This window comes from Corylus avellana, chromosome 3, assembly GCF_965113065.1.
Source record: "Corylus avellana chromosome 3, dhCorAvel1.hap1.2, whole genome shotgun sequence".
Lineage (NCBI taxonomy): Eukaryota > Viridiplantae > Streptophyta > Magnoliopsida > Fagales > Betulaceae > Corylus > Corylus avellana.
The window spans coordinates 34,287,594-34,308,873 of NC_142492.1; the positions used below are offsets into that span (position 1 = coordinate 34,287,594).

General features: G+C 34.7%; 2 protein-coding genes across 5 annotated transcripts; both read left to right on the forward strand.

The window, feature by feature from the left end:
* The first annotated feature begins 1,381 nt into the window (after window positions 1–1,381).
* LOC132175747 (elongation factor P (EF-P) family protein) lies at window positions 1,382–7,242 on the forward strand. Of its 3 annotated transcripts, none has more exons than XR_009439458.2 (11): window positions 1,382–1,738; window positions 1,839–1,869; window positions 2,024–2,037; window positions 2,149–2,199; window positions 2,312–2,381; window positions 3,612–3,681; window positions 3,782–3,849; window positions 5,001–5,118; window positions 5,307–5,456; window positions 6,032–6,485; window positions 6,792–7,242. XR_009439458.2 is itself a non-coding variant. In XM_059587784.2 (11 exons), exons 1-11 carry the CDS (start codon window positions 1,487–1,489, stop codon window positions 6,796–6,798), a joined length of 789 nt encoding a protein of 262 aa, XP_059443767.1. In that variant the 5' UTR covers window positions 1,383–1,486; the 3' UTR covers window positions 6,799–7,242. The 3 variants fall into 3 exon arrangements, 1 of the variants encoding a protein (XP_059443767.1); XR_009439459.2 differs by having other exon boundaries at window positions 6,418–6,485; XM_059587784.2 differs by having other exon boundaries at window positions 1,383–1,738; window positions 5,307–5,346; window positions 6,418–6,485.
* A 7,335-nt stretch (window positions 7,243–14,577) lies between these two features.
* On the forward strand, window positions 14,578–20,849 carry LOC132175745 (calcium-dependent protein kinase 10). Of its 2 annotated transcripts, XM_059587781.2 has the most exons (7): window positions 14,578–15,404; window positions 15,744–15,887; window positions 16,020–16,172; window positions 18,650–18,765; window positions 18,875–19,042; window positions 19,696–19,926; window positions 20,199–20,849. In XM_059587781.2, the coding sequence occupies exons 1-7, from the start codon at window positions 14,747–14,749 to the stop codon at window positions 20,370–20,372; spliced, it is 1,644 nt and encodes a 547-aa protein (XP_059443764.2). In that variant the 5' UTR covers window positions 14,578–14,746; the 3' UTR covers window positions 20,373–20,849. The 2 variants fall into 2 exon arrangements, with proteins under 2 accessions (XP_059443764.2, XP_059443765.2); XM_059587782.2 differs by lacking the exons at window positions 15,744–15,887; window positions 16,020–16,172.
* Window positions 20,850–21,280: the final 431 nt, after the last annotated feature.

The following is a 21,280-nucleotide window of genomic DNA, read 5'->3' on the forward strand; positions in this document are numbered from 1 at the left end:
AAATGTTGCTTCTTCCCCAAGCAAAAATCTAATCTCTGATTACTAAATCCTCGGTGAGTATAATCCCGTGACTGTAGGGAGATAGATTTTGTTGTTTAAATTTCAGATACTGTTACTCTCGCGCGTATACTTGTCTTTACTACTCGCTAGCAACATATGCCATATGGGGATTATTATTAGATTACCAAAACTACTTCGTAGCATAGGAAATTCCAATATGTTTGGTAAGGTTGTTGGATATACCATAAAACGTATAATAATAAGATTATTACAATGCTTCATAACGTTTAAAAATTGGTTAAAAATATTATTTAAAATTGTTGAAAAATTAAAATATGAACCCAAAAAATAGTGAAAATTTGGTGATGAGTGTGGCAAATTTACTCTTCATATCAATTTTATATTAGCTGATGTAACGTATTTAGAGTGGCTTCACATGCTAGTTATTTGAAAAAGAGTCGCTTAAAACACAATCGATATAAAATGAATGTAATAAATGGGTGTAGAAAGTAACATTACTCTTCAAAATAAATTACAATACACCTTATTTTGTATCTAAATAAACCATACGTGACACATGGATCACACTTTAATAATTAAGACATTTATAACATTAACATCCAATTAGCTAAAAGAATAATAACACTTCAATTCTTTTTTTTCTTTTTTCTAAACAAATAAGGAAGTGGTTACCATGAAAACTCTTGAAGGAATATTATGAATATTTATTATCTCAAAAGATCATACAAGCAGGAAAGATTTCTCTCTCCTTACAATATCACTTACACTAGGTGGAGTATTCTCCAACCAAGTAGACATAGTAACATGGGTAGTAGCCAATTTTGCTAGCGTGTGTGTGCAGCTTTATTAGCATCCCTCATTACATACATAAAACGGGCATTCTCCAACAAAAGTAGCTCTCGTTTAATATATTCTATAAATTGCTCATAGCTACACAAACACGGACCCTCTGAAGCAATAGCCTTGATAACTTGCAAGGAATCACTTTCAAAAATAACTTTATTAGTTTTCATGGGTTACCATGAAAACTAATAACAGAACATGTTATAAAGTTATTTGCCGATTAAAAAAGAGTTGTGGTAAAAATTACACTTTTATTTTATTTTTTTTGTTGATGTGAAATTGTCTATTAACCTTTGATTATTTTTTAAAACATGAGATCATTTAATAGTTGATTGACATTGCTATATCAAGAAAATAAGATAAAAATAAAATAAAAATGTGACTTAAAAAATAAAACATATTTATTGACAAGCTTTTTCAACAAAAACAACACTAGACATAAAAGAAGGTGAAAAAAAAAAATGGAAACAAATTGCCCTTTTCTCATGTCTTAGCCCCTACAAACAAAACGACACCGTCAGCCTTTCCTCTTTCCCAAATCAACCAACACTCAACAGTACTGTAAAATCGGGCTCTCTCCAAGCGAATCAGAAGCAGAGTCGACAGTGTCCGTACAGAAGAAATGCAAGCTCTGCGACTGAGCAAGAAAACGACGACGCTCTCTTCACGTGCTCTCTTCCTCACCGCTTCCTCTTCCTCGTTCCCATGCCGAACCCTAACCACTCTCCGACCCTCTCCGCTGCCGTCACCCGCCTGTCACCCTGACACCAATCGTGGCGCCGACACGCGGGTCTCCCTTACCATCAGCAACCTCCTCCTCCGCTCTCCTTGGTCCGTCACTCAACATCGCGGGATGAAAGTCTCCGGTTCCGATGTAACATCTTTTTCAATTTCTTAACTATTATTTGTGATCGATTGAATGAATGAGTATATGTTTGTTTTGGAACTGTAATTGTTGCTGATTAACGGTGCAGGTCAAAGTTGGAAATGTGATCGAAAAAAAAGGTTGCTTTCTTTTGCTAATTGCTACTATTAACACGAAGAATTAGTTTTTTTTTTTTTTTGCTCGAAATTGTATGGCGTATTGTACTAACAAACCCAATTTTCGCTTTTTCTTTTTTCTGCTTTTTGAAATTTTGGTGGCAATACTTGCTCTCAGGACGTATGTACCAGGTGATTTGGCTGCAATTAACACCATTATTTTGCTTAATTGTTCATTGGTATTTTTTTTGTAACTGGTTTTAGTCACCAGCTTCTTATGTGATTACATATTACTTGGTTCAGGTCGTTAAGACAGATCATTCCCATGAAGGAAGAGGCAAAGCTACGATAAAGGTTGTAATTGTTTTGAGTCATTATAATTGCAATTTGTCTTCTAGTATATTTAACTTTCTTTTTGTTCTAACTTAAATTTTTTTTTTTTGTTTGTTTGTTTTTTATGATATAGGTGGAGCTTCGTGACATTGAGAGTGGAAATAAAGTATCCCAGCGACTGGGTACCGATGAGAATGTTGAAAGTACGGTTCTTTAAACTTTTTAGTTTCCTGCTGTAAATTGATAACCCAGAATAATCTACAATTGTTGTTGATATGAGGTTCTGTTATCTGGTTGTGGATGGTGTTAGTTCCTGTGCCTGTTGAAAGTACATATAGAAAAGGATTCGGAAATTCAATTTTAGTCTTTTGTGACTATGTTCTTGAATGAAGGCTTGAATATGTAGATATACACGTATGTTTTGATCAGGATTTATATATAATAAGGGGTCTGAAGCACAAGAACTTCATAGCATGTGGGTTTCATCCAGCTTGTGCACACGTTCTGATGATTTAAATATCCTACATCAACTCTTCCTGGAAATATAGGAGTTGACCATTTTAACTGGGACTCTCTGTCTCTCACCCTTTTATTTTCTTGAGAAATGCTGCATGTATTTCTAAGTGCTTACTCTTAAGTGCACATTTTCTGACGTGACAGGGGAAATCATCATTGAATCCAAAATCTAATGATGGTCCATCCTAAAATTAGTGGTGATTTTTACTGCAACGCAAGTGGGTGTGCAATTAGAAGTGCATGTAGCATTGCTCTTATTCTTCTTCTTCTTCTTCCTTTTTTTTTCCTCTCTTGGTCCTTCAACGGAACATAAATATTGGAGAGAGTGAGACAGCTCAAGTTAAGTAGTAACCGTTGAATCTTGGAGTATTTATGCTTAATGCTTTCACCCTTTAATGCGATATATTTTCCTTGCTCATATTAGATAGTCTAATTTGGTCTTTTTTAAAAAACAAATTACCTTTTCTTTGTCTTTACCTTCTTGTTTTGGTTGTCTTATGATTTTATTGAGTCTTCTTCCTGTTTGGCTTTTTTTCCTATCCTCATTTACATAAAAGCAATTTTCACTAATCTTGAAATGAGTAATGCTAAAGGTGGCAAATTCTGAACAAGAACATGTTATACTTTTGCACTGATGGAGATTTTATTCGGTACTCCATTTCCACTTACTTTCGATTGCAGGCCCAATAACCAGCGGGAAATTTTTTGCTGAACGTATATAGCCATTTTGAATAATTAATAATGACTAGGTTGTGGCGGAGCTTTTAAATTTAGCTTTATATCTAGCTTTCTATCAAGGGTTAACCCACTTTTGACCACCCTTTTCAGTTATGATCATTCTCAGTTCTTGAATGTAATTTAACTTAATTTATTCTTTGATAAGTATTCGGTCCTAAAATTTAATATGATGGTTCCAGAGGTCTATGTTCGAGAGCAAACTTACATGTATATGTGCACAGATCGCAATGGCACTATAGTGCTGATGAAGTGAGTTAGTTTATTTTTTCCCTCCACTTTCCAATAAATGTGCAGTTGATTTTATGGAACAAATTTCCTGAATATTTATTCTCTTTTCAATTATCATCAGCGTTGAAACATTTGATCAGCTGGAAGTGTCCCAGGAGTTGTTTGGCAAAGATGCTAAGTATCTACAAGGTGAATAAGTACCCAGGACTGAATATCATATAGACAATGCAATATACCATGATATAAAATGAAGAAATTCTAAATTTTGGTTTGGCTTATTTCATTTAATAATAATTCCACTTCAAAAGATAGCCTCTATGAAAAGCAGGTTATTGGCATAAAAAAGGTAATTTTGCAGAAGTTGATGAAAATTGATTCATAGTTCATATCAAAACTAGGTTCTTCATCTGTCATCGCATGGCCAAACTAACTTTCCTCCAATTCCATTTTCTTTTCCATTCCATTGCCATATCTGTCACTGCATGTCCAATAACCACCAGCTGACCACCACCTCCGCCACCTTAATACTGCCACTGCTAGTACCATGATTCATGCACCACTGCCTGTTTACCACCACCTCCACCACATTAATACTGCTACTGTTAGTTCCATGATTCATGCACCACTGCCTGTTTACCATCTCATAATCACTATTCCATTACATAGTAGATTCAGTCTGCACAGCTCACTTCCACATTTCAACTGCTTGTATAGTTTGGAGATGCTGCGCATGCTCATTGCTATCTTATTTACTAAAGAGAAATGCTTCATGCACTCCCTGAAGTGGCAATTTTACTGCCATGTCAGGGAGGGTGAACTTGGAAGTACATGTAATATTTTCCTTTACTAAATAATGCTTGTTTTATTAAATTGAAAACTGCTTTTTATTATATTCGGTTATGGCATGCAAATGTGAACACCAAAAAGCATGCTTTGGAAGATAGTTGCATATGTTTTGAAGTTAAAAGGACATGCACTTTTTTTCTTCTGTAAAATTCATCATTTCTTGAGAGTTTGTTTTCTCTTATTTGGAATCACAATAATCATTCTAAAAAAATATAGTGATAATGATTAGCGAAGTTGTAACTGTGGATGAATTTCTTTTATGTCCACATGTTTTTTTTTACATATCAAAAAAAACATGTAAGTTGTCCCGTTACTTGTGCTCTAATGAGACTTCTTGGAGATGTCTTTTGTTTTTACTTCTGTTTTCATTGTTTTTCCCTTCGCCCTCCCCCCTTCCTTAATAAGCTTTTCTCATAACTTCAATCATCAATTATGTGCAGTGGCCAGTGGCCACCATGTACGCTTACCAACTAAAATATGATATTCATGAACAGGTGATATGAGAGTTACAGTAAGGCTTTATGATGATACACCTTTATCTGGATCAGTTCCAAAACGTGTGACATGTATTGTCAAGGAAGCACAACCTGCTATGGTTTCAGCCACACCTAAGTACGTTTTACCATTCATCAAGGATATTTAATTCCGAAAATTACGACTCTCTCTAAATATTTGTCTCTATCCGGACATTGAAATGAGAGTAAATTATAATTTTAAGTTGGCGTGCTAAATCAGAGCGGTTCACCTTCTTGATCATTTTCCTGCTGTTGCTTTGTCCTAATATTCTCTTTTTTACTCAGGGATAAAAAGGTTGTATTGGAAAATGGTATGACACTCGAGGTGAGTTAAATGCGTTACTTTTCCCACTAATGTTTTAGCTGCTAAATTTGTCACTTGTGCAGCTCACAAAGCAAAAGATGAAACTAAGCCAAGATTAAGACAAAAGTGGGGTAGCATTTTGGACTTTGAAACACAATACTAGAACTTCCATTTGAAAATTACTCTTAATTTATATTGTTAGAATATTAACTAAATAATTAAATTCATAATTTCTTATGAGCTTAAACTTTTAAAACAATTGGTGATTTAACATGATATTGGAACAATAATTGTGAGTTCAAATCCTAACTTTATACTTTACCTCTCATTTCGGTTAAATCTTTCATCTATTGTTTGGTCCCATATATGAAGGGGAAGTCTTCTTATTTTTCGTACAAGCTGAACGCCGAAAAATATTTTCAGGAAAATCAGAAAAATGATTTCGTTGACAGAAATATTTTCCTTTGGAACAAACAAAGCCCAAGTATTATTTGATGACATGCACATCCATCAAATAATACTTGGTCACTGTTGTTACATGCATTTATAGGATTTATATATTATAAAACAGAGTAAACAATCAATCTCATAACTGATAAAACAGATCATTGGATTATTTTCCACATATGCATAATGCATGCCAGATATCCTGTTGATGTCTGTTCTATCTGATCCACAAACTCACATAATTTTTTTTTATCATTAGCGGAATTAACCTTCAATTTTGGACATTGTACAGAAGCGTCCTAATACATGCATAAAGGTATGAGGGCAAGGCCTGATATGGGTCCTTCAAGAAGTTATGAAGGTTATATTACTAACAAAGTCTGCACCAGGTGTACTGTGAAGCGTCATGCATACCAAAGTTTTGAGTTTATTTAGATTTAAGACTACTATATCCATACATTCCTCCAAATTAGGCTTTTGCTCTTGTTACCTCTAAAAATGGCTCTGCCAATTAACAACAGGGATGACAAGCAATACGGAGAAAACTATTTTATGTGTGTGTGTTGTAGGGGAGGAGTGAAGTTCTGGTACATGTACCACAAAATATAAGCAGTTTGTGGCTTATCATTTTTTCTAATTTCCCAGGTACCAGCGTTTGTTGTAGCTGGTGATGCTGTTGTTATCAATACTGAGACCGACACTTACATTGAAAGGTACATTTCTATGATAAAGTTGAGGCTTGTCTTAGGTTTTATTTTGCAATCCTTTTCAGTTCATTCACTGATATAATTAGTAGTTTAGCATCCAATAGATGTCATGTAGCTACTGGAGGTGAATACAGGATAATTAAAAGAATGATTTGCGGTAATGTATGCTTGAAAATGGGTATTGTGTGGCTCTCATCATCTCATGCTTTAATGTATGCTTACAAATGGGTTTTAAAAAATGATGATTTTTCTCATGATTCTCTTGCTTGGTGGTGCTGATGAAAGTTGTCTTTCTTTCCCCCATTTCCTCAGGGCTTAAAGCATAATATTGTAATTGCTTTATTCTGAAGGACAGATGGAACGTCGTTTTGTGCACCATGCATGTCTCTGATTTCTGTGGGCATCAGTCTTCAATTTTGTTATTTTAGGTGAGTTTTTAAACCAAAAAAAGGTCTATAAACTTCAGGTATTTAAGATCAACAGGACTCCGAAATTCCACGAAAGTGGAGTGAGGCAATGAGAGTAGCTCGATTTATGAAACAGGGGTAAGTTTTTACATTGTTCTCGGTATTAGTGCATGCTGTTTTGGTACTTCCAAGAGTTCGTCAAAGGAGAAGGCGATGATGTAAATTGCTCATTGCTGCTCTTTTATATTTCTTTCTAAATTGTAATAAAAGGTTATTTAATGCAACGATGCATTGCCTTTCAATATTAGCCATCACTCATCAGGGTTAGAATATTAAATCGGCAATTTTTTTATCAACTTAAGTTTTTGGAATAAGTTGTGATTTAATATGAGATTAAAGTAAAAGCCTCGAGTTCAAACATTGTTTCTATCATGCATTCACCTTTCATTTTAATTAAACATTTTACATGTATTATACCTCATTTATAAATGAGGAGTTTGAGCCCATTAAATGATTAAATCGACTTTTTCTTGGTAACTTAAGCATTAAAGATAAATAGTGATTTAACACGGTCATCATCAATACGTGGTATGGCGTTTTATGCATCAAATTATTATACATGTTTTCAACTTCCTTGGCTAGCTGGTGATAGGAGATCAGTGAAATTTTAACCTCAAAGTTTTGGGGTATACAAAAATTTTATGCAATTATTTTTGTGCATAAAATTTCTAGCCCTAGCATGGAAGCTCACGTACCAATTAAAAATGATTGAATTATTGTGTTCTACATCTTAGCATAATTTTATGATATGCTTGACAATGCCAAATTTGCATGGGGTTAATAATCGGAGCCTAATTCGCACAGGATTAATCATTGGAGCCTTAGGTTGAATGAAATTGTACAATCGATGTGAAAACGATCCATTTGATCTAATTAATCTGTCATTGTTCACTACAAAGAACAATTATTCGTAGTTGAGTGTTCCTTTCTTTGCTCTTCTTTTAAGGTGGTTGTCAATAGGGTAAGCTTCAAAATTTCTACCATTTCCATAATTCCATCTCTGTGATACCCTGCATTCATTTAATGCAGATTTAAGAAGATATATTAAAAGGAATTTTCCTACAAATTAATGCTTCAAGAATATTGAGCAGGAAAAAGAGTTTAACTTGCATTTCTGAGTTAATCATTTAAGCTTGTGTATACATAATTGAAAAGGGTTAGGGGAGAGGAGTTAACTGCTGATTAGGAAAAGGGTTTCTCTCATTAATTTTCAAATTGAAAAGGGTGAGAAAAGTTTGTAATCCTCCTTTATGCAGTTGGCGTGGGGTTGAGGTGGGAAGGAACACATGCTGCTTTCTTGCAACCCATCATCAAACATCATCATGGTGTTAACATGGGCTTTCTCTTTTTTCACTTGGAGCCGTGCCAGCGTATAAAGTTGTGGGAGAGCTTCCATCATTACTTGTTGCCTTGGCATTGGTTGATGAGATCAAGCAGCCTTCAATTCTAAGGGCCAACAAAAAAAATTATAAAAAAAGCAGCTCATTTTCTTTTCGCTTTACCTTCTCCCTTGCATGAGGATGTGTCTTCTCCTTTGCTTCTTCTCTTTTTCTTTCTTGCAATCACAGGCATGTATCAATCATTGTGTGCCACATTACTCAAATTGACCACAATGCTGTCTTCCCCTCAAAATACTATTATTATTGGAGTTTGGCTTGACCCGACCCAAAAAAAAAGTTATTGAAAATCTCGAATAATGATATAAGGAAGAACGGAGGATAGTCCTTCTTAAGTCTTTTCAAATGTAATTTAGCTTTTAAAATCACCAATAAATTAAAATTCAATAGTAATTTTAAAAGCCATATATATTATTATTCGAAAAATCTCATATGCAAAGATAAACGAGTAAAAAAATCACCATAAAAAGATCTCTAGTATATCTGTCGTTTATTTAGTTATTTTTCACTAAAAGTAATCTCTATCGTTTATTTTTGCACAAAATGATCTCCAATATTATTTCTCCGTTGTAACTTAACCCTTTGCTATCATAATGGGACAAAGAGCATGGAATACGTGTGTTAGGAATCATTTCATGGCCAAATTAGATTTTACAGCATCTAACGGTGTATATTATGTTGTTTTTGTTACGTTATTTGAAATTTTTAAAGGATGTGACATCATCACCATGTATAACGTTAAATGATGTAAAATTTTATCGGAACCCATGAAAGAAAGGGGATGATATTTCTTGTAACTTTGGATTGGGCATGGGGCCTTGCTTAAAGATAAATATTTACAGTCCACTCATTGCCACCTCTCTAAAACAAAAGCAATGTGCATGTATTGCGAAAGATTGCTATGTTTGAAACTTCACATTAACGATTGCCAATCAAATCATTTTTTATTTGAAGTTGAGGTGCTTAATTTGTGGGTTATGATTTAGGAAAAAAAAATCTATAATTATTATTTTTTTATTATTGCACCCATTTGTAATAAATGTTTTAAAAATAATTTAAAATTCTATATGGTAAACACAAATGACAAATAACTTCACATACCTCAAACTTCCTTTTAAAATTTTAACCGACAACCAATAGAGCAACAATAATAATATGACATGTGTCTCTTTGTCTATTGATAAAATTTCAACTTTAATTCCGTCAATTTAACCTCAAGTTATTGGAAAATGATAGGTGTTATTCTGATATTCTCTTGATCTATTATTTTCTAAAAACCAAGTGAGAGAATAAAAACAACTTTCTTTTTTTGTTTTTTTAGGAATTAATATCTACATAGGACGAGGAGAACATCAAGAGAGTATCTAGCATTTTCCTTTGTCATTTATGTTTACCATAAAGAGCTTTAAATTACTTTTAAAGAGCTTATTGCAAATTGGTGCAACCAGATATATTGATTTTACATTTTTTTTTCATCTATTCTTTATTAGGAGAAAGAAAAGGAGATACTTTGTGCCACCAAATATGAATGTTTTAGTGATACAATTTGAAAGGTTCTATTCCCATAATTAAGGTGGTCCAAAATATATGCTTAAAGATAATGTCCAAAATATATGTAAGAGCATTATGCTCGTGATCTTTCTTCAATGAGATTGACATTTTTTCAAAAAAAAAAAAAAAAAATCTGGCGAGCCAAGATTAAGTTGTAAGAGATTCATTAAAAAAGTTATAAAAGCCATGATATGATTAAAATAAAAGGAAAAACAAATATCTATTATAAAACTCGTTAAATTACAATTTATTCCAAAAATTTAAGCTTATAGAAAATAAAAATGCTAGGTGTTCTTCTAGTGTTCTCCAAATTGTGATATAACTTTTAAAATTATCATTGAATTTGAGATTATCATTATTAACTTTTAATCTATTGGTGATTTTAAAAGCTACATCACAGTTGGGAGGACATCAAGAGAATATTATAAGAATACCTAGCATTTTCCTATAGAAAATAATAATTTTTATCATCTATTAATATTTTAGCACCATCATCATCAAAAACATATCATGCATGATTATATGGATACAAATAAAGGCACAAGTAGTATAAACTATAAAGAAATCATTATTGCATAGAATTGTATAATTCATTCAGTAAGAGTATTAAATTGCATATAATCACAGCAAAGTAGAAGTATATATATATATATATATATATATATATATATTAATTGCATGTGCCTGAAATAAAAGCCGTTCAAAATAACAATAACAAACAATATATTTCAGCCATGGCCTTTTCATAAATTTGATCAGTACGAAGACTTTGATCAGTACAAAGACTGGGATAAAGTAAGCCAGCCAATTAGGCACCGTTGACGTCCAAAGACACGCAAGAAAGAATGACATGCAAGAAAAATATGGATAGTTTCTAGACCCATTTGGGTATATATATAGACAAAGTATTCATTTTTTACTCATTTTTTATTTAACACTTTACTCACGAGTGAAGCTCTACACGTAAAATATTTAATTGAAATGAAAGGTAAATTGAGGGAGTCGAAGTTCGAACTCATAATCTTTAGCTCTAATATCATATTAAATTAATACTCGTCTTATAAACTTAAGCTTTTGGGATAAGATAGACAGATGATTTCACTTCCGGCTGGGTTGGATAAATAATGAAAAAACAAAATAAAAAACAAAAGAAGAAAGAAAACTAGCTCGAACCCTTGGTTTGAGATAAGAAAGCCACAGAATTGGACTTTGGCGGATGGCCCCTTGATGGTCATGTTGAATTAACACTTAAAAAAATTGTTATTTTCTTTTTGTAGAAAATGAATGCATTAATTGGTTTTCGAAGAGGATCTTTTTCCTGTCACTTTGGCGTAAAGGAAAAGGACTTTTCATCATCTTTGTTGACTTTAACAATGGAATCTTAAAATCTTCCATCTTAGGGCTTAAGCCTCTCTATATTGACCGAGTCTCCCCCACCTACCATCTCTCTTTTCCTATTCTCCCTGTCCCTGTGGGGATTTACATGAAAACACTCATCTTTTTTGCTTGTATATATATATATATATAATATCTCTCTAGACTAATGGGAATTGTTTATACGAGGAAAAAATGTTTGACTAGTTCCTAAAGGTTTTACTTTTTATTAAATTGCTTTTTAAAGTTTAGGAGAGTCACGCCGTTCCTTTCCTTTTTGTTAAATTTTTAATGGTGTGGTGTGACACGTAGCTATTATGCTACAATATTATGTCGATAAAAAGATGTGTGTCAGACCATCCAATTAAATAGCTTACATCGCACAAACGTCATTCTGGGCATGCCAAATCATTTACATATCAACTCAAATTTTAAAAACTTTTACACGTCAACAAAATCAATAGCCACCCCATCTACGCTCAACCACCTCATATATTGTAGTAGGGGTGGTCGTAGAATTTATTTTCAATCATCCGTAAAATCTCTCACATTAGATCGAAGAATGAGAGGAAATGAAAAGCAAGAAATGGGCAAAATAACTACTAGTAGAGAGTGGAGTCAAATCCTTCTCTTTTTCATCATCTTTCATGCTCTACCTCATCTACTTCGACCTCATTCATTCCTTCTTTGAGTCATCCCCTTTGTAACTATCTCTCTCCCTGGCAGCACCATGACCCTTTGCATGGTCTCCGCCGTCAAAGGTTGGTCCATGGCGAAGCATGCCCTTGACCTTGATTGGGGTGAAGAAGTTCTGCTTCGGCCGAGTTTTTGGTTTAGACCACTACAAGGCCACTACCCTTTAGAATAAGAACTAGCGGGATTATTTGATAACGGTGCAAACCTTATAGAGTAATTTAATAACTTTAAAACGTATTGGAGTGATTTGATAATAGGTAAAAGCTCAAAAACATCCACCGAAGCAATTTTTCCTTTATATTAGTAGTAATATACTAATGTTGCATAGCCTATTAGCCTTCTCCATATAATCTCCTCTAAAACATCAAATTTGGATTAACTCCAAAGTCAATTTCATTCTACCAAAAACAAAACATTTATTAACTACATAACCATATGAATTAGTTGGCAATTGGTGTTTAGATCAGGTTGGACAAAGTCAATCAAGAGTTGGTCATACTTATTACCAGGTTACACACATTCCAGGTCAATCTGACCAATTCATTCCACAACCAACCCATTATATTAAACTACTCAGAAATTTCACACCCTTTAAAAACAGAAGAGAAAATTACTTGGAATTTGTAGGTTTCCAATATTTTAGACCATATTCATCCAACTAATTTGATTCAATCAACCAATCCACATATGAGAATCACATGATTTAAAAATAAATATTAATTTAATAAATTGAACTAAAAGAATTTTCTTAAAGGAGTGAATATATATTTTTTGTTTATAAATAAAATACTATTACTCATTAGATTAACTGCCAAAATAGCATTTTATTCGACAAACTATTCCTCCCTGGTGCTGTGATGATCAAGTCATACATTCCTATGGCAACCGTCTCAACTTTGGTGAACGACTTCAACAACTAGTGTCCAGAAGATCCCAACCATCCACGTCACTCCCCACACTTAAACTATGTAAAATCAGCGGACGACAGTAGTCGTTGACCCTGTAACCATTTTGCTCTACGGCCACCGTCAACAATTCATATGTTTCCATTGTGAGACAATGATGCATGGTGGTCGGTACATAATACTTTATTTTCTTTTTAAAAGAATTTAAAAAATTAAACGAAATTATATATATATATATACCAAAGAAGAATAATTTGTATGCATGTTCATGACCATAGTCCACAGACATCCAAAAGGCAGCACACTTCAAACCCATGTACCCTTAACACACATCATGATTCCTACCTAATCGAGGCAATTTATTTTTAATTTTTTGGAAAATGCTAGGTACCCTTTACAAACTGGATCTGGTTTACATGTTATTATTTTAATAACTCACGTGACAGTACACACAAGTGTCACGTAAAAATTAAACAGTAAATTTTAATTGTTGAGCGTTGTTAGAGATATTATAATTTTTATTATAAGTCTCTTACAAGTTGATGTGATAATTTACTTGACACTTACCAAAGCAACTCTTAAACAATTAAATTTATTTGTCAAATTTTATTGTTTAATTTTTTTACCAATATTGTGCGACGTGACAATCATATTCATATGAATTGCTATATAAATTTGTAAAGGAATTGTAGTAAAAGTTATATAGTATCCGGCTCTAACAAATTTTCTCTTCATAATTTTTATTATTACTTTTTTTATAAATTTTTTAATTTAGCTACATACTTTTTCAAAGTACTACTACATTTAACTCTTTATTTTAACTATCCATCCAGCAAAAGATACTTTATAATCCAGTAATTACAGCTTGTCTCTTAATTAAATTGCAATTAAACTTGGCCTAATCTTATACTAAAAGGATTAAGCCGAATATAAAACAAAGATACTCTTATGAGTAATGCTATAAGTCTTACTATAATTCTCCTAGAGTCATTTCAAATGTGATGTGATTTTTAAAATTACCGTTGAATTTGAGATGTAATTTATTGACTTTTGATCTATTAGTAATTTTAAAAGCCACATCACATTTGAGATGATGCTAGGAGACTCTAGGAAGACTTATAGCATTACTCTACTCTTCTACATATTTGTATATATGTTTATAGATTTCTCACTATTTTATTTAAAAGTTTATTTTTCAAAAGATTCATTTATTTATTTATTAAGAGAAGAGAATGTTAGAAATTAATTAAAAAAAATACTCCATTATAGCATCTTATTAAATATTTCTCCAAATTATTGAGCTAAATTCAAGCAAATTATTATTATTTAAAAAAAAAAGGGAAAAACCGTTACACAAACAATTAATCTATAATCTATTATCTCTTATCCAAATACAAAATTGGGTTAAAATTCAAACATTTAAACAATAATGATCTCTTTACCTAAAAAACCAAACCAGGTAAAAGATTCCAACTCGATGAACAAAACGTGAAAGGAGTATATACGTTTTGTCAGTTAAGACGGCTGAAAAGAGAGACCCAAAGGTCAAGTCAGTAAACTCACCCAAATCAACCAAGAAATCCCTTAAATGTCTTCGCCAATAAAAAAACAAAAACAACTTTAATCCAACACCTTTAAGAGTGGTAATAATAATAATAAAAAAAAGATAAAATAATAGTACTAATTTATTTTTTTCAAAAACCCCTCTCTTACTCAACCGAACCCCGCGTTTTCTCTCTCTCTCTTCCCGGCCGGTCATAACTCTCGGCTAAGCTTCGTCATCCACACCACAACCACCACCCCGAGACGCACCGTTTTCACACTCGCACAAACTCTCTCTCTTTTTCTTTCTCTCTCTCTGAGTCTCTCTTTGCAGCATGGGAAACTGTAACGCTTGCGTTCGAGGGGAGAGCGAAGAAGACTACAAGACCTCGAACAGCAAGAAGAAGAGGAGGAGCGGAGAGCGCAAACCGAACCCATATGCAGAGGACCAGATTCACTCGCCAGCGCCGATCCGGGTACTGAAGGACATCATCCCCCTGATCCACCGGAGCCGAATCGGGGACAAGTACATACTGGGCCGGGAGCTGGGCAGGGGGGAGTTCGGCATAACGTATCTGTGCACGGACAGGGAGAGCAAGGAGGCGCTGGCGTGCAAGTCCATATCGAAGAGGAAGCTCCGGACGGCGGTGGACGTGGAGGACGTGCGGCGCGAGGTGGCGATAATGTCGACGCTGCCGGACCACCCCAACGTGGTGAAGCTGAGGGCGGCGTACGAGGACAGCGAGAACGTGCACCTGGTGATGGAGCTGTGCGAGGGCGGTGAGCTGTTTGACAGGATCGTGGCGAGGGGGCACTACAGCGAGAGGGCCGCGGCGGGCGTGGCCAGGACGATAGCGGAGGTGGTAAAGATGTGTCATGCTAATGGGGTCATGCATAGGGACTTGAAGCCTGAGAACTTCTTGTTTGCTAATAAGAAGGAGCACTCGCCTCTCAAGGCAATTGATTTTGGGCTCTCTGTGTTTTTTAAGCCTGGTATGGGAGGTCAATTCGGTTGGTTTTCACTTTAGTTTCTTTTTATGGGTCTATTGGTTTTGCTTGATATTTTAGTTGATTTCAGTTTCTTTCTGTTGATTAAGCCTCGGATGCAAGCGAATTCTGGTTTTCCTTGATAAATTTTTCATGGTTTTGCGTTGATTTTTTTTTTTTTTTTTTGCCCTTTTTTTTTTGTGGGGATTTTGGGTTGATATTTCTTTGCTTGATTGTTGAATTTCAGTACTGGGGTTCTGATCATATTTGTTTTTTTAATGGTATATATGGGTTTTTCTTGAACTATGGTTGAATATTAACTTTTGAGTTTTACTGGGGATTTAGGGGAGAGATTTTCAGAGATCGTCGGGAGTCCGTACTATATGGCGCCGGAGGTGTTGAAGCGGAATTATGGACAAGAGGTTGACATATGGAGCGCCGGCGTGATTCTTTATATTTTGTTATGTGGGGTTCCTCCATTTTGGGCTGGTATTTTGTTTTTTTTTTAGTTTTTTAGTTTTTTGCCAATTTTGTTTTTCATGGTAGCCAATTTTGTTGAATATGGAGGTGTAGTGTTTATATTGGATTGTGAAGCTTTTCTATCTCAATTGTTTGTGGCAGAGAGCGAACAGGGTGTTGCTCTCGCAATTTTAAGAGGGATCCTTGATTTTAAGAGGGAACCGTGGCCTCAGATTTCTGAAAGTGCCAAGAGCCTAGTCCGGCAGATGTTGGAGCCGGATCCCAAAAAGCGGTTGACTGCTCAACAGGTGCTTGGTAAGTTCTTCAGCTGTTTGTGATACTGAATTGTTGTCTTGCATTAAGTTTTGGTTCCACTCAAGAGCTTTATGTGGCGTTGAGAGAATTTTGGTGTCTCACTCTCCGCTTATCAGATTATACAATTTTTTTTTTCTTGAGAAACTGAGATTTTAAGATAATGATTCACTAGCTGAGATAGTTTTAGCCTTTTGATTAAACATGATCATTGGTATGATCTTTTAGACTGTTTGGACTTTATAAGATGTGCGATATGAGGGTCCATTGACTAAGAAGGGGGCCTGGAACAAAAACTTCACGGAAATAGCCTTCTAGACTTTTTGGACCTTCATAAGATGCGTGGAAATTTGGAGTCCAGTGATGGAAAAATCAAAGGGGAAGAAGAGATACCTCACGGGTGACCCAACTTTGATTTGACCCATATACTGGGGCATGTCCCGTCAATTTTAAGATTATTGGTCAAAGCTACTGAAACTGCTGAGAAAATTTTGTAGGCACGGATTGAGAATGAAAGGGTTCATTTCTAGGTTAGGTAGTAATGGAGCCACATGTAGACCAGGTAGGGCTGGGCTCACCAAATTTCTTGAAAATTGTTTATACCTCTTTTAATATAAATATAATTATATTCTCAAGTCACTCCTTAAAAAAAGGCTTGGCCCTTCCCGAAATTTTTAAATTCTTATTAAACGCTTATTAATGTAAGGATATTTTTAAACAATATTCAAGTAAATTTGTGCCCCAAAATGCATGACAAACGATGATATATATGGTAGGACATAATAAAATATCCATAAGCACGTGTTATTTCTTTGTTACTGCCATTTAAATATCACAAGAAAAAAAAAAAATTAAGTGGATAAGCATATAAATTTTAAATTTTAAGCGAAAAAAATATATCATATAGTTCAATATGGTCCATGGAAATAATTATCTTAGTCTTTTGATATTTTTCCTCCTCTTAAATGAAGAGGAATGAGATTTTTTGTGTATATATACGCGCACGTGTGTGTATACGTCTGTGTTTAAGGTTAACCATGATCCTCTAAACAAGAGTTTCTGGCTCCGCGCAGATGTTAGGGTACTATGCTTGCCCTGAAATCTTAGAATGGTTTTGGATTTTGGAGATTTAATTAGGCGAAAAAAAAAAGGTTTAAGCTTTAAAGGATGTGGAAGGTTGTATTTTGCATTCAATGTGGCCGTTATATTAGTGCTTGAGAGTCTTGAGACTTAAATTAGCATATTCATTGAGCCTTCTGGAAGATAATATCGAGGATTACATCTCTTTATTTCTTGTGTCAAGTTATATATTGGTTAGTCGGTGACAATGATGGAAAAGTTCTAACACAATAAATGCTGTGGGGGAAATTAAGCACTTGCGTGGCTTGATTTCCACCATTATCATCTTATCTCTTCAGGATTGGTTTCTCCTTCTCTGTTATTTTTCTTACTTCCCAAGATGGCCTTTCCTTGAACTGTCGTCTTTTATCAAAATCTCCAATGGCTTAAATCTCTTCATTGTTGAATCACTGACATTTGGTATGCCTCTCCTTTTCCCGGGATTTTAGACTTCGTATTGAAATGATTTTTAGACTTACAATCAATTTCTACATGGACGTCTGTTAAGCTCAGTTCAGAAACAGTTCAAGCATGTTTTTGTTATTGTAAGCTGAGTTTTAATAATGTTTGGTGGATTTTGTTGTCACATGAGACAATGGACTCTTGATGATGGATTGGAGTTGTATATTTAATAGGAATTGATATTGAAGCTATTTTGTGGCCACGCTTACTTTCCAGTGGTTGTTGTGGCAACATAAAACCTCTTCTTATTATGCTGACAACTCAGGAGAGAATTATTCCTTAGGATTAAATAGCTATCTCCTTCATTAGAGAGTCGGTAATCATTCTTTAATGAATGTAAATTTTTCCACTGTATCCAAAACCCAATCCCGAGTCCTGCTAAATTCTTTGTAAAATTAAAGTTGAAGACTACTTTTCATGATCACTTAATTGGGCATTTACTTTACTGGGGCAAGCACATTGCATCGTATGTGTTGTCTATAGACCATATCTCCCTGGAATCACTCTCTTTAATCAATATTTCATGATCAAGGGCTGGATTTCACTGCTCTTTTCCACTTGTAAGTTAAACTAGTGTCATTTACATGTTTTCGATGGAAATCATAGACAACACCACCTGTAATAACCTCATGTTTAGATTAGTCATCCCTTCTGTGTTGAGAAGCAGGTATCTGACAATGAGCTATTAAACAGCTATCATGTTGGCATGTGTTCGCAGAAACAAAAATGGATATTCTCATTATCACCAGGAGCCATTTTTTTTGTTTTTTTTGTTTTGGATAGTACAAGGCTGTTGAAGTGCTTATATATATGTGAACTTCTAGGAGTTTGAATCTTTCTGCAGTATGGTGACCTTTCTTGAAACTGTTAAACGGATTTTTTATTTTTTCTTCCTGTAGATCACCCGTGGTTGCAAAATGCAAAAAAAGCTCCAAATGTTCCATTGGGAGATATTGTGCGGACAAGGCTCAGGCAGTTCTCTGTGATGAACAGATTCAAAAAGAAAGCCCTTCGGGTAAGAATCTTAGGTCTAGTTGTCAGTCCAGCTCTTAACTATATCAGCAGTGGTGTCCAATGTGTAAATTTTGGAGGATAATTCAGGTTTGTTCAATCAATTTCTGTAGGTAATTGCAGAACACTTGTCTCTTGAAGAGGTAGAAGTAATTAGAGACATGTTTGCACTGATGGACACCGACAAAGATGGGAAAGTAACGTACGAGGAACTGAGGGCAGGTCTTCGAAAGGTTGGTTCACAATTGGCAGAACCAGAGATAAAAATGCTGATGGAAGTGGTACGTTTCTATGCTTATTCAAGTTCAGGTTGAAAGTAACTTCATTTGTTTTTAATTCTATGCATGACCACTATTTTTGGATCAATGTGATATAATGTCATTTCAACCTTCCCCTTTTTTGTTTTTTTTGCTCTTTTTGCAACCACTTTCCTGCTGCATTGAACTTCATTCTCCTGATTCTCCTTTGGTTAGACTTAAGCTTGTCAAACCTCCATCCTCCCTATGTTGTTACCCACCAGTCAACATTCGAAACCTATCCCCTAAAACCCTGCTGATGCCCTTTGCCCTTTACTGCTATGCAAAACTTTGGTGGCACCTCCAGGTTTTCAATGAAGTGAAAATGCTTTCAAACTTGATAATTTCGAGTATTTATATGCAATTAGGAGGGCCTAAACACCTGGTGACTATGGTATTATATGCATTGTTAAAAAAGGTCTCCTAGATAAGTAGGACTCTGGAAGGAGATAAATGTAGGTTGGGTTGAAAACAGTTTCATCATTTATAGCTGAACTAAAAATCATTGCAACATCTGATAGTGTTGGTTGGTGCTAAATATAGTTCTGTGCTCTACCGTGTATCAAATTTTTATGTCATACAGATAGACGTTTTAAAAATGTCATTCCGATAGAATGTGACTTGTGATATTTGTTAAGGCTGATGTTGATGGGAATGGAGTACTGGACTATGGAGAGTTTGTAGCAGTGACAATTCACTTGCAAAGGATGGAGAATGAGGAGCATTTTCGCAGAGCCTTTATGTTTTTTGACAAAGATGGAAGTGGATATATTGAATCAAATGAGCTACGGGAAGGCTTAGCAGACGACTCGGGTGAAGCTGATACTGATGTGCTGAACGACATCATGCGTGAGGTTGACACAGACAAGGTCTGAGTTTCAAGCTTTATCACCTCTTAGTGTTCATAAAATTCAGGCCCCCCTTCTTTTTACAAACATCACTTTCAGAGCATGTTTGAAGTTGGAAATCTGATATTGATAACTTTTAGGAACTTGTCAAAATACTGCAAAGAAACAAGATTTCAAAATTATTAATGGGATTTCTGAAATTCTCTATGATAATTCCCCCCCCCCCAAAAAAAAAAAAGTGTATCTCCTTTAGCTTGTACAGTTCATCCTAATCTTTTGCAAATTATTTTCAGGATGGGCGTATTAGTTATGAGGAATTTGTGGCTATGATGAAAACTGGAACTGATTGGAGAAAAGCATCTCGACAGTATTCAAGGGAGAGATTTAAGAGTTTGAGCCTCAACCTAATGAAGGATGGTTCTTTGCAGCTCCATGATGGGATTACTGGCCAAGCTATTGCTGTATGAGCTAAAAGTTTTCATGATTTTGGTTTGTTTCTGCCACTCAGAGTTTCATTCCTTCTATCATCATCGATATACACGAAAATATGGCATGTGGGGGCTTCATCAAATGTGATTTGGGGAGGATCCCTAATATTCTTTGGTTACATTGGCGGGCTTAAGTTGGCCTTTTGCCAGCACGAAGCATCGATCAGGGAGCTGCATGTTGGCTGGAGTTGTCAGCCGTTAACGGAGATCGTGGAAAGCATGTGTTGTTCTAGGAGGAGTGGCATAAATTCTTGTATATTTCTCACTTCCTTTTTACGCTTGATGTATTGCTTCTTCAGGGCTTTCTTTTCTTTCTCTTTTTTATTTTATTTTTTTAATTGTGCAGAAACCAGTTAAGAGTTGTTTGTTGGAAATTTGACATTGAAGAAATGTTCAAATATTTTATTCTTGCACCGAGATATGAAGCAATCTAATTTCTGAAAATTATATGAATTAGTTATATGACAAGGTTCTTCCAATTGTTGGAGAAAAAAAGATGGGGGGGAGTGGGGACTGAGTCTTGCTTTGAATAGTTTGAGTTCTTCCATAAGATAGTTGTTCCTTTGTTACAGAGACCCAAAAGCCCCAAAATTGTTTAATATTCTATCAGCACTTACTCAATAGTAGCAATCTATACCAAGACAATTTATTCTGCCGTATAGTTAGCTAATTGTTAAAGGCATAACCATTGATTCAAGTGCCCTAAAACTATTAGATACTAATTTGGTTAAGCCCTTAACCCTTAATATCATAACGTTTTCACATTCTAGAATTTAACCTTGTTGGCAATTCCTCACTTGCTGCACACCATTAAAAAAAAAAAGTGAAAACAAAACTTCACTTACATCTCTAATGTTCAGGCACTTTTGCAATCATATCATTAAAGT